The sequence below is a fragment of the Pelodiscus sinensis genome, chromosome 32, assembly GCF_052426305.1.
Source record: "Pelodiscus sinensis isolate ZL-2025 chromosome 32, ASM5242630v1, whole genome shotgun sequence".
In the NCBI taxonomy this organism is placed as follows: domain Eukaryota; kingdom Metazoa; phylum Chordata; order Testudines; family Trionychidae; genus Pelodiscus; species Pelodiscus sinensis.
The window spans coordinates 13,977,450-13,990,518 of NC_143083.1; the positions used below are offsets into that span (position 1 = coordinate 13,977,450).

The 13,069-nt window shown below is 68.7% G+C and overlaps 1 protein-coding gene across 1 annotated transcript; it reads right to left on the bottom strand.

Annotated features, from left to right (window-relative positions):
• Positions 1–493: 493 nt before the first annotated feature.
• Positions 494–12,614, bottom strand: PLK5 (polo like kinase 5 (inactive)). Its single transcript, XM_075902726.2, has 14 exons — positions 12,366–12,614; positions 11,422–11,526; positions 9,338–9,454; positions 8,328–8,457; positions 6,530–6,617; positions 6,358–6,453; positions 5,551–5,749; positions 5,183–5,315; positions 4,862–5,092; positions 4,096–4,167; positions 3,723–3,882; positions 2,535–2,664; positions 2,164–2,271; positions 494–1,136 (listed from the first exon to the last, which is right to left on the bottom strand). Exons 1-14 carry the CDS (start codon positions 12,465–12,467, stop codon positions 951–953), a joined length of 1,857 nt encoding a protein of 618 aa, XP_075758841.2. The 5' UTR covers positions 12,468–12,614; the 3' UTR covers positions 494–950.
• Positions 12,615–13,069: the final 455 nt, after the last annotated feature.

The window sequence follows — 13,069 nt, forward strand, 5'->3', positions numbered from 1 at the left end:
AGTCCTGCCTCCCCTCAGCTCTGCCAGTGCCTCTTACTCTTGCCCCCTAACCCCCAGTCCTGCCCGCCCCCAGCTCTGCCATAGCCCCTCACTCCTGCCCCACAGTCCTGCCTCCCCTCAGCTCTGCCAGTGCCCCTCATTCCTGCCCCACAGCCCCCAGTCCTGCCTCCCCTCAGCTCTGCCAGTGCCTCTTACTCTTGCCCCCTAACCCCCAGTCCTGCCCGCCCCCAGCTCTGCCATAGCCCCCCACTCGCTATCTACGCATGCCCCCCCATCCCATCTGTTTCACTGCACCCCTCAGCGCTGGGCTACATGTGCGCCAAGGGCCCCTCCCAGCCCTAGCACCCCCCGGTCCCTGCGCCACCCTCACCCGCAGCCTGGGCAGGGCCGGGCTGTCTCCTCAGGTGGGGAGAGGGGTTCAGACTCAATGGGCCCCCCGCTGTCCCCTCCCATGGACTCCTGGGTTCTCCCCCCCCACCCCCCGAGCTGCCAGCCTCCTCAGAGCGCCTCCCCCACATGGCGTAAGCTTGGCTTTCAGTGCCCCTTCCCGGCCTGGTCCCAAGACGGGCGGGATCCTGGCTTGGCAGCCCCTGTCCTCGGCCAGCACAGAGCCTGGCCCAGCCCCACACCCCACGGGCACCTCCCCAGTACGACTGTCTGCCGCCCCCAGCCATTCTGGGGTTTCCCTGGCCTGCCCCTCCCTTGCATCGGCTGCTCCAGCCACCCCCAGAGGCCACAGCCCAGATAGTGCCCCAGAGCCTGGATGGCTGGGTGAAGCTGGCATTGGGCACCTCCGGGTTCAGGGGCGCAAGGGGCAGAGAGGAAAGGACCCACCTCTCCCGGGAGCCTCCAATGGGGGCCCCTCATGGGCCTGCCCCGGGCCGCGCCGTGACCTCAGCCGCCCCCGTCCGTGCCCCTGCCCGGCCTGGCGCTGGGGGGCAGTGGAGGTGCTACAGGCAGCGGGCCAGGGCGAGGGCGTACTGCAGGCGCTCCCGCAGGGCCGGCTCGCAGCCCCCCGCCGCCAGGGCGCCCAGCGGGAAGGTGGCCCCGACGCGCTGCTGGTCCAGGAAGGTCAGGAGGCGCCCGCCGCCCGGGCAGCCCAGCACCAGCTTGGTGCGCTCCCGGTAGAAGTTGATCTGTGGGGCAGAGAGGGGAGAGCGAGGGAGGCAGCGTCCCACGGGGCCTGGGCCAGGAGAGGGTTAATAACCCCCAGGCCACTAACCAACTAATCGCACACACCGGGGCGAGGCCCTGCAGCTGGGCTCAGACAATGGGACCAGCCCTCCGGGCCCTAGGGGGCTCTGACGGTCGGAGGCTCCTGCCCCCCCCTTCCCTTTCTAGTTCTGCCCCCCAACTGCCAGCCCCCAGCTGCCCTCCCACCTACACCCCCGATACACCAAGACCCCGGCCGCTGCCCTCCAGCCCTGCTGCAGAGAGGGGTCCCGGGGCCGCGTGGGGGGAGCTCGACGGGGCCTGGCCCCTCAGTCCGGCAGCGCAGGGGGGGCTGCAGCCCCCGGGGAGGGTGGAACATGGCTGAGCCTGTCCAGCTCGTTTCACCTGTGACACCTCGTTCTGCCTGTCGGGCTGGGGGAGCCAGAACCCGGGGAGCGCAGCAGGGGAGGGGACTCAGGGGGGCGCATTGGGGGACAGGGAGGGAGCCGGATCAGGGGGCGTGCCAGGGGGTTGGGGAGCCAGATCAGGGGGCGCGCCGGGGGAGGGCGGAGGGGGCTCAGGGGTGCGCTGAGGGTTGGGGAGAGCTGGTTCAGGGGGTGCACCGGGGGAGGGGAAAGGGGGCTTGGGTGTGCACTGGGGGAGGGAGGAGCCGGCTCAGGGGTGCACCAGGGGAGGGGGCTCAGGGGGCACGCCGGGGGATGTGGGGGGCGCGCCGGGTGAGGGGGAGAGCCAGCTCAGGGACACACCAGGGGAGGGGGGAGTCGGCTCGGGGCATGCCAGGGGTCCGGGAGCCGGCTCGGGGGCACGCCGGGGGATGTGGGGGGCGCACCGGGGGAGGGGGAGAGCCAGCTCAGGGGCGCACCAAGGGAGGGGGGAGCTGGCTCAGGGACACACCAGGGGAGGGGGGAGTCGGCTCGGGGCATGCCAGGGGTCCGGGAGCCGGCTCGGGGGCACGCCGGGGGATGTGGGGGGGGCACGCCGGGGGATTACCTGCAGCATCCCATTGCTGAAGAGCATGAGCAGCGCCCTGTCCGACTTGGTGCAGCACAGGAGACAGGGGGCTGTGGGGCTGCGGGGACCCCCCGGCTCGTTCCCCTCCTGTCAGCAGGAGCAGAGTCCGCAGGCTGGGCTGGGGGGGCACTGAGTGTGGCTCCCCCTTACAGCCCCCCCATGGGCCCGACCCAGAGGGGCTGGGAAATCCACCAGGGGCTCAGCCCCGTAGCCCTCGGGCCCCTGCTACGGCCATGGCCGGGCCCCCGCCTGCGAGCGGGCGCAGCACAGGCCGGGCACATGCAGTTCTGCCCCGGGGCCCCACCCAGCCGCCACCGGCATCTCCCCTGCTCCCGGCCCCGGGGCCTCACCTCCAGCAGCCGCTGCTGCATGTACTGGGAGAAGAAGTGCAGGGTGCCCATCTTGGCGGCCAGGGAGGCGGGCACGGCGCTTGGGGGGAAGGACACGGCCTCCCCGCGCCCCGGGCAGTAGCAGACCCGCCTGGAAGGCAGATGCAGGCAGCTGTGGGGCCGGAGCAGCAGCCTGGGGGTCAGGGGCTGGGAGGGGCCAGGCAGGTCCCCGGGCGAGGGGGTGTCGGGGGGTTGAGCAGAGGGCTGGGGGGAGGGGGAGGAAGTATCCATTGCGGCCTGGGCGGAGGAGGGGTGGAAGTCCAAGAGGGGGTGATACTGATGGTGCAGAGGCTGGGAGGTGGCAAGGCAGTGCTGGGGGGCAGAGCGTGAGCCAGGCAAGTGTCCCAGACATAGAGGCCCCGGTGGGTTTCCCGGGGGGCAGGGGGCCCATCAGGTGCCTGGGTACCTACCGTGGCCGTGGGCAGAGGGCCCGGCGGGTACCCCAGGGGGGAGGGGGCCTGGCAGGTAACCCAGTGGGGCAGGGGGCCCGGCAGGTACCCCAGGGGGGAGGGGGCCTGGCAGGTACCCCGGGGGCAGGGGCAGGGGGCCCGGCGGGTACCCCAGGGGGCAGGGGGCCCAGCGGGTACCCCAGTGGGGCAGGGGGCCCAGCAGGTACCCCAGGGGGGAGGGTGTCTGGCAGGTGCCCCAGGGGGCAGGGGCAGGAGGCCTGGCAGGTACCCCGGGGGCAGGGGGCCCGGCGGGTACCCCAGGGGGCAGGGGGCCCAGCGGGTACCCCAGGAGGGCAGGGGCAGGGGGCCCAGCAGGTACCCCAGGGGGGCAGGGGGCCCAGCAGGTGCCCCAGGGGGCAGGGGTAGGGGGCCTGGCAGGTACCCCAGGGGGCAAGGGCAGGGGGCCCAGCAGGTACCCCAGGCAGCAGGGGCAGGGGGCCCAGCAGGTACCCCAGGGGGCAAGGGCAGGGGGCCCGGCAGGTACCCCACGCAGCAGGGGCAGGGGGCCCAGCAGGTACCCCAGGGGGCAAGGGCAGGAGGCCCGGCAGGTACCCCAGGGGGCAAGGGCAGGAGGCCCGGCAGGTACCCCAGGGGGCAAGGGCAGGGGGCCCGGCAGGTACCCCAGGGGGCAAGGGCAGGGGGCCCGGCAGGTACCCCAGGGGGCAAGGGCAGGAGGCCCTCCGGGGGCCCGGGTACCTACGGCGGCCGTGGGCAGAAGGCCAGGTGGGTGCCGTCGGTGAGCAGGGCGCCTGTGGAGCCGTCCGAGAGCCGGTAGCCGAAGCCGTACCGGTGGGAACAATCCACCCACCTGGTGACCCAGGGCCCGGGGGGCGCCGGGCTCTGCCTGGGGTTGTGCTCGGCTGCAGGAGGGGAAACGGGAGCGTGAGGCGGGGCCGAGACCCCCACAGGCCTCCGGTGCCCAGGCAGCTGGGGACAGGCCCTGACAGAGCAGGTGGGCGCCTGGAGCCCAGCCTGTGCCCCCCATATCCGGTGCCTGGGCTGAGGCAGGCCCAGGGGACGATGGAGCCGGGCGTGGGGGGTTTGTGGGTCTCCGGCACCGGGGCCCCTCTTACCCGGCGGCATGTTCTCCAGGCATCTGCTCAGCACGCGGGTGACGGACTCCAGCGCCCTCGCCACGCTCCAGCCTGCAGAGACGGGCCCAGGATCAGGGCAGCCCCCTGCCCCCCGACTTCCAGCCCCCACCTCTGCCAGAGCCGGGCAGAGAACCCCGGAGCCCTGACTCCCACCCCCTCTAACCACTAGGCAATGTGGCCACATTGCTCTGCTCACCTGCCCTAAACCCCGCCCCCACAAGGAGCGACTGCCCCGCCAGCCAACAGGAAGCAGTGAGGCAAGCTGGGGGGAGCCCCACGGGGTGGGGGGGGGGAGACGGTGTGGTGCTCCTTCGGGGGAGGGGGCTCATACTGCAGCGATCCCCGCAGCAGGCTCCTGGGGCCCCTGCCATGCAGCCTCCCCAGGGCGGTGTCTGGTTTGGGGGCCCCCCAGGGCCCGATCCCCAGCAGGGCTCAGCCCACCCCCTCCCGGCAGGCATTGGCCCCCGATGTCTGCAGCCAAGAGCGAGAGGCTGGTCTGTCCCCGGCCGCCCCTTCCCAAGCTGTAAGGAGCAAGCCCCCCCCCCAGCCTTGGGGGTGGCCACAGCGTTGCTTCCTCCCCTGCCCCCCCCCCCCCCGCCGGCAGGAGCAGGGGCCACTGAACAACCTGGGGTGTCCCCTGCAGCTGCCTCTGCTCCCCACGAGCTGGGGGCACCCCAGGGCCAGCCTGAGGGGCAGCCCCCCCAGCGACCCCTCCATGGGCCCTGGGAACCCACCATCCACTTACAGTCGGCACCGGAGCGGCTGGGCCCGAGGGCGCTGGCCATGAGCAGCTGGATGGGGCACCGGCTGGGGGCCTCTGGGAGGGGGCCGGCCTGGGCACCACCTCTCTGCACCTGGCCGGGGAGAGAGGGGAGAGCCGGGGCTGCAGATCCCCCACCACGTCCCTCCCCGCGGCCCCCTCCTACCTCGCTGGGCTGGGTCGGGCTCCCCGGCTCCTCCGCGGGCACCGGGCGACCTGGAGGGGACACAGAGGGGCTGGGATGTGAGGTGGGCGCTGCCAGGCCCGGCTTGGAGTACGGGGGAGGGGGGCGCCCACTGGACTCACCTGCCCGGGGCTCCTGGCACCCCCCGAACAGCACCTGGGCCGCCTTCTGCAGGAGCTGGCTGAGCCGGCCGGGCAGGGCGAGGACGGGCACCGAGCGGCAGGCGCGGCAGGGCAGCTTGTCGGGCGTGAATCCCTGGGAGACGAGAGCCACGTCACTCCACGCCCGGCCCACCCGCAGAGTCGGGGTACCGCCGTGCATCCCCTCCCCCCACCACGAGCAGGCACCGCCCCGTCACGGGCACCTCGGGCACCCCCGGGGCCCCCAGCAGGGCGCACGCGGCCCCGTCCAGTGAGTGGCGTGGGGAGCGGGCCACGGCCCCGCGGAGCCGCTCGGGATTGGGGCCCCCCGCCCCCGGCAGTGCCCACACCTCGGTGAAGAACTCGTGCTCCAGCACCTCGTCCAGGCTGGGCCGCTCGGAGGGGTTGGGCGCCAGCAGGCGGGCGATCAGCTTCCGGGCGCCGGGCGAGAGGTGGCTGGGGGCGGGGTACCGGCCCTCCCGGATGCACCGGTACATCTCCGGCCTGGGGGTCATCTCGAAGGGGGCGCAGCCCGTCAGAGCCGTGTACCTGGGGCGAGGGAAGGCAGCCAATCAGAGCCTGCCCAGAGCAGCAAGGCGAGCACCGGCAACCAATCAGCGCGTCCCCATGGGTCTGGATCGGAGCTGGTGCCCCATAGAGGCGGAATGCCCCATACCCCCTTCCCCACCCCTCTGACCCAGCCAGTCCCCTGCTATGGGGCTGGATCGGAGCTGGTGCCCCATAGAGGTGGAATGCCCCATACCCCCTTCCCCACCCCTCTGACCCAGCCAGTCTCCTGCTCTGGGGCTGGATCGGAGCTGGTGCCCCATAGAGGCGGAATGCCCCATACCCCCTTCCCCACCCCTCTGACCCAGCCAGTCCCCTGCTATGGGGCTGGATCGGAGCTGGTGCTCCATAGAGGCGGAATGCCCCATACCCCCTTCCCTACCCCTCTGACCCAGCCAGTCCCCTGCTATGGGGCTGGATCGGAGCTGGTGCCCCATAGAGGCGGAATGCCCCATACCCCCTTCCCCACCCCTCTGACCCAGCCAGCCCCCCACCCTGGGACCAGGTCACCCCACAGAGGCAGAACTCTCCGCACACCGCTCTCTCCCCCCGACCCAGCCCTGCCCACCCCAGCCGGGCGCTCGGCTCACATGATGCAGCCCAGGGCCCAGATGTCGGACTGGAAGGAGTGCCCCTGCTTGGCAACCACCTCGGGGGCCAGGTAGTTGGGGGTCCCGCACACCACACTGCAGGGGAGAGCGACAGGAGGTGAGTGCCCGGAGTGCCCCCGGGGGCTGCAGGCTGCGGGGGACCAGCACTCACCCCCACCTCCGGCCGGCCTGCCCCTCCCTCGTCGCCAGCCCCAGGTCTCCGATCTTCACCTGCATGTTCTTGGTGAGGAAGAAGTTACCTGGGCGGGTCAGAGAGGTCAGTCGCCAAGTGTACCCTGGGCCGCCTTGATGGGGGAGGGGAAACTGAGGCACGGAGCCGGGGCAGGGAAGGAGTGGCTCCGATCACACAGGGGAGCAATAGCAGGGCTGGGAACAGAACCCTGACATCCTGGCTCCCCGGCTCTAACCACTAGACCACGCTGCAGGGAGCATCGATTTTAGCAACAGGGGAGGCCGGGGGACAGCCGGGGGGCTCTGGAGACGGGGAGTCCACTACCCGGGGAAAGCTTGTACACGCCGCCGCAGGGGAGCGAGACATCATGGGCATGAGGCCCTCTCCAGGCGGGGGGGGGGCAGCTGGGGGTATCAGGGACAGGCGGCAGCTGGGGGTCCCCCCGGATCTCCCGCCCACGGGGAGCCCCCGCGAGCAGCCCCTACATGGATCGCTGCTCGGCTCCCGCTCAGAGCATGAAGTCACGCGGCTGGCATTCGCTCCCGACGCGGAGAGCCACGAGCCAGCGGCCGCCTGCCAGAGTATTTATATAACCCCCTCTCCGGCCCCCTTCCGGAGGGGCTCAGAGGCCAAGGCCCAGGGTACCCAGAGGGCAAGAGACGATTAACCCCTTCACTGCTGCTCAGGGGGACTCAGCCCCATGGTCCTCACTGCACGGGCGGGGGGGAGGGCTAAGAAGAAGGCACCTGCCTCTAGTATAGGACCCAGGGGACCTGCTTCCCAGACCCTTGCCTGTGACTACTAGACCATACTGCCCTCCTGTCCCATGGCAGTGGGAAAAAGAACTCAGGAGTCCTGAGTGCCAACCCCCATGGTTCCTCCGTTCCCCCCACCTACTGGACCCCAGACCCACCTGCTCCACAATCCTCACAGCTGGAGAGAAGCCCCAACCCTCAGGCCTCCCCACACGCCAGCCTGCTGCGCCCCTCTCTCTTCCCAAGTCTCTTAAAAAACCAGAGACTTTTCAGGGGATAGGATCGAGGTCTATAAAACCATGACCGGTGTGGGAAAAGTGAATAAGGAAAAGTTGTTGACTTATTCTCACAATATAAGAACTAGGGGTCACCAAATGCAATTAATAGGCAGCAGGTTTAAAACAAAGCCAAGGAAGTTTGTCTTCACACTGCGCACAACCTGTGGAACTCCTCGCCAGAGGATGTGGTGAAGATTAGGACTTGAACAGGGTTCAAAAAAGAGCTAGAGAGATTCATGGAGGTTGGGTCCATCAGTGGCTATTAGCCAGGAGGGGTAAGGATGGGGTCCCCGGCCTCTGTTTGTCTGGAAATGGGTCACAGGGGAGGGATCACGTGAGGATTCCCTGTTGTGACCTGGCACTGGCATAGTTGGAAGATGGGACACTGGGTTGGCTGGACCTTTGGTCTGGTCGCTCTTATGTTCTTTTGTTCCCACACTCGGCGTAGAACCGAGTCCAGCGTCCCAGGCCCTGGCTGTGACTACTAGACAATACTGCCCTCCTCTCTCATTGCAGTCCCACAGCAGGGCCACTCCTTAAGCGAGGACTGAGGGGGGGGTGGATGAAATGTGGCCCCCTCCACCAGCAGCTTGCTCACAGTCACCTGCTCAGCAGGCAGGAGCCCGGAGGTGGTACCAGCTGCTCCACACACTTTGCTCGCGAGGCCCCTGCCTCTTTTGGGAACCCCCCCCCCCCCCCAGTGTCGCCCCGGCCTCCAGCCAGCCCCGGGCTTGTTCCACGTACTCAGTTTAAGGTCGTGGTGGATGATACCCTGTCGGTGGAGGTAGCGCAGCCCCGCGATGATCTGCCGCAGGTAGTATCGGACCTCCGGCTCCGTCAGACTATTTCTGGCCTTCAGAACGTGGGCAAGGGACTGGGGGTGAGGAGAGGAAGCCAGCTTCAGCGCCAGGTCAGGTTCCGCACAGCCCACGGGCCGTGCCGGCGTGGTCTGGGAGGCTGGGAGCCCCTGCCCCGCCTTTTGGGGACAGATTAGATGGGTGCCAGAATCAGAGCCCTCCCCCAACCCCCGGGGCCTGATGTCGCTCGCGGCTCCAGCCTCTCTCTGCTTGCCGGAGGGTCCAGTGGAGTTGCTGGAAGCAGGTTTGCGACTCTACGATCGCTCCTGAACGCTGCCCTGCCCTGCATTTGGCTGGCTAAGAGAGTCAGGCCTGGGAAATCAGCCTGACTCCCCCCCCCCCCCCCCCCGAAGGGAGCAGCACTCGCTATAGCTGTGTTTGGAGGGAGTCCACGGCCGCTCCCGGGAACTCTTCCACTGGCCCCGCGTCACTTAGAGCAGCCTAAGGGTTGCTCTAAGTGACACAAACCCGCCCTGATGCTGCAGGCAGATCGCCGGTTCCAGCCCTCTCCAGCCACGCCCCTCCTGCACCGGGGGGCATTTGGAGGGGGGCAGAGCCAGGCCCCTGGGCTGAAATGAGAGATGGCCAGCTGGTTTGTTACTGATGATTGGTTGGATCCATTTCATGGTCTCTCCCCTCCCTGCTCAGATGGTCAGACACTTTCTCTCTTTGCACTTTGAAAACACAAATTTCTCCAGCAGATCCTTCCTGCTCTTGCAGGCCTGGGGCGACTGGCAAAGGGTTCCAGAGAAACACCCCAGTATGTAAGTCCCTACGGTGCCCGGCTTTGAACGGAAGCCAATAGTACAACCAGCGGGAAGGTGCTGAGTGGAGGGATCTGTCCGCCTGGGGCTCAGTGCCCATCCCCGGTGAGGCCCTGGGCCCGCCCCGGCTCACCTTGCGGCTGCAGTACTCCAGGATCATGTAGATGTTGTCCTGGTCAGCAAAGTGCCGGTGAAAGCCCACGACGTGGGGGTGACACAGGTGGCTGTGCAGTTCGATTTCCTTCTCGACCTGCGGGAGGAGAATTGCAGACACGGGCTCTTTCGCCGGAAGCGCTGGAGTCAGCTAGAATCGCCCAGGAAAACACACACACACACACACACACACACACACACACTGGCATGGAGCCCCGTGTCCCAGGACACGCACACGCACACGCACACACACACACACACAACGGCATGGGTCCCTGTGTCCCAGGGTGCGTGTACACACACACGCACACGCACAACACACACACACACACAACGGCATGGGGCCGCGTGTCCCAGAGCACACACACACACACAACGGCATGGGTCCCTGTGTCCCAGGGCACGCACACACACACACACACAAACACACACACACACCATGGCATGGGGCTGCGTGTCCCTGGGCACACACACACAACGGCATGGGGCCACGTGTCCCGGGGCGCGCGTGTACACACACATTCACACACAACAGCATGGGGCTGCGTGTCCCTGGGCGCGCGCGCACACACACACACACACACAACGGCATGGAGCCGCGTGTCCCTGGCCTCACACACACACACACACACAACGGCATGGGGCCGCGTGTCCCTGGCCTCACACACACACACACACACAACGGCATGGGGCCGCATGTCCCGGGGCCTAGCACACAGCCCCTGGGATTGCTCCGGCAGCTGTAGGGATCGAATCCAGTGCATCCTGCTCCCATTGGCTCCTTGAGCAATAGGAGAATCCCGTTAATGGCGGCAGCACAGGGTCTATGACACACAGCCCTGCAGCTCAGATCCCAGCCCAGAGATGGCAGCTGTGCATGCCCAGCCGCCCACCCCTGGCCGTTTCGTGACGGTCAGAACCCAGCAAGCCCACAGCAGTCCTGCGCTTTGGTCGATGCCAACACGAGCTGGTGAAAACGACAGCGAGACTGCCAGGCCAACGAGATCAGACGTCTCTTGGGGCAAAGGGAGGCCAAAGCAGTGGGCAGTGGGCGCAGGGGGCGGGGAAATCACACCTCTACTGCCAAAATGCAGCTGGCTCTGGGGTGGAACCAACAGCTGAGTCACACTCTAGAGAGGGACTCTCTGGTGCCCCCTGTAGGAATGAGACGGGGACTCACCCTGCCCGGACTCATCCCTGCATGGGGGCCAGCGGTTTGCTCTGGGATGCTGAGGGACAGCAACTCTGCAGGGGGCTGGGCGACCCCCTCCCCCCCTGGGCTGGGGGATGGTGAGAACAAGGGGCATGTGGACAGGTTGGGGGGGTGTCTTTGTTTACCCCGGGAGTTACCCCCCCTCCCCGCTTGGGAACGGGGCTTGGCGGGGGAGGGGGAATCGAGTGACCCCGAGGCTGGCAAGGAAAGGGTTAACTCCCCCCCCCAGAGTTCCCAGCTGGGGGAAGGCGGAGCAGGGCCCAGCTGGGAGGATGGGGGGGCACAGACCCCTCCTCTCTGGCCGGGCTAGAGGGCCCCCCCCCGCCCTGCTCACCTGGCCCGGCCCAGCTGGGAGGATGGGGGGGGCACAGACCCCTCCTCTCTGGCCGGGCTAGAGGGCCCCCCCCCCGCCCTGCTCACCTGGCCCGGCCCAGCTGGGAGGATGGGGGGGGCACAGACCCCTCCTCTCTGGCCGGGCTAGAGGGTCCCCCCCCGCCCTGCTCACCTGGCCCGGCCCAGCTGGGAGGATGGGGGGGGCACAGACCCCTCCTCTGGCCGGGCTAGAGGGTCCCCCCCCGCCCTGCTCACCTTGCCCCGGCCCAGCTGGGAGGATGGGGGGGGCACAGACCCCTCCTCTCTCTGGCCGGGCTAGAGGGTCCCCCCCTGCCCTGCTCACCTTGCCCCGGCCCAGCTGGGAGGATGGGGGGGGGCACAGACCCCTCCTCTCTCTGGTCGGGCTAGAGGGCCCCCCCCCCGCCCTGCTCACCTGGCCCGGCCCAGCTGGGAGGATGGGGGGGCACAGACCCCTCCTCTCTCTGGCCGGGCTAGAGGGTCCCCCCCGCCCTGCTCACCTTGCCCCGGCCCAGCTGGGAGACGCGATCCCGGGGGACGATCTTGGCGGCGAAGACCCGGCCCGTGGATCTGTCCGTGAACTTGTAGCACCGGCCGAAAGCGCCCTGCGCGCAAGCAGGAGCCGTGAGGGGGGGCTAGGCTGGGGGGGGGGCTGCGTCCTGCCCCCCCGCTCTGTGGGGCTCGTCCGGGGAGCGCCTCCCTTGCCGGGGGCAGCAGCGAAGGCTCATTCCCCCCTGGAGGGGCGGGGACCCGGGGGGTCCCATGGCTAGCTCTGCCCCCCCCCTTGCCGGGATACGCGGGGGGGCAGCGTGGCCGGCCGAGGGGGCCTCCCGCCCCGGGCTCTCCTCGCCTCTGCCACAACGCGGGGGCCAGGGCTGTGTGGCAGAGCAATGAGGTCATGGATTAGATGACCTTGGGCCCATCACCCGGCCTGGCTCGTGCCTCAGTTTCCCCAGCGACACTGGAGGTGACGCGGGGGAAGGGGGAGGAGTTGAACCCATTCCCGGCGGCAGGGGCCCGACGGGCTAAGAACAGAGAAGGGGACGGGGACAGATGGGGGGAGCCCCGCTAACGATTTGTGCAGCGACTCCCCCATATCAGCTCTTGTACAGCCCCGCGGAGGGGGGGTGGGATTTCTCATCCCGGCTCTGCGAAGGCAGCGCTGCCTAGTGGCTCTGGCGGGGGAGGGGCGGGGGGCACCAGGCTCCTGGGGTCAGGACCCAGCTCCGTCACGGATTTGATGACCCTGGGCCAAACGCTCGCCTCGTGCCTCAGTTTCCCCAGCCACCTTGGAGGAGACAATGCCTCACGGTGGAGGGGGGGGGGGTTGAACCCATGACCAGCCCAGAGGAGAAGCCACCCTCTCAGCTGGGTTCAGACTCTCCCCCTAACAGCTGGGAGGAGGAAGTCTGGGGGGGGGCTTAACCAAGCAGATACAAGGTACCTTCCCCAAGAGCTGCCCCCTCCTGTACAGCGTCCCGGTGCCTGGATCCTGGATGAAGTAGCTCAGGCTGGCTCCCTGCGCCCTGCCCGCTGGGTGCTCCATCCTCCCCAGCCCCTCTGCTTGTCGCCGGCCCCAGCCCCTGTCCCCCAGCTCTGCCTCCCTGCTCCCCGCTGGGTCTGGCCGGCGCCCCCTGGCAACCCTCTTATAATGCCTGGCCAGCGCCTGCCGATTGGGTGCCCGAGCCGTGGGCTCAAGGCTCCACCGCCCGGGGGCGGGCAGAGAGGAGGGGCCGGCGGAGTTCGTTAAAGGGGACTCCAGGCTCCTGTCCTTGCGGGAGCAGCAGCTGGGCCTCTGGGAGGCCTTGTCTGGCCCTCACCTGGTGTCCTTGGAGCGGGGGCAGCAGGGCGGGGACGGCGGTGATGTCAAATGTGCCGGTAAGAGATTAAAGAGCCCGACAGCCCCCCCCACCTGCAAACACTTTTAGCCAGAGAAAGGTGGCAAATCCGTGACCCAGCCAGCCAGCAGCCTGGGGCTCTCGGTGGGCGTGCAGCAGCCTGGGGCTCTCGGTGGGCGTGCAGCAGCCTGGGGCTCTCGGTGGGCGTGCAGCAGCCTGGGGCTCTCGGTGGGCGTGCAGCAGCGAGGGTGGCGCTGGGGCGGACAATGCAAATATCCCTTGTCTGTCACAATGATGCCTCGGAGACACC

Bases quoted from the DNA above. Each gene is read 5' to 3' on its own strand.
- PLK5 (XM_075902726.2), bottom strand. From the start codon at position 12,467: ATGGAGCACCCAGCGGGCAGGGCGCAGGGAGCCAGCCTGAGCTACTTC. The intron at 8,458-9,337 runs GTGAGCCGGGGC...CCTCACCCCCAG, and splicing joins TGGAGTACTGCAGCCGCAAG to TCCCTTGCCCACGTTCTGAA. The intron at 5,750-6,357 runs GTGAGCCGAGCG...CCCTCGCCCCAG, and splicing joins TGGGCCCTGGGCTGCATCAT to GTACACGGCTCTGACGGGCT.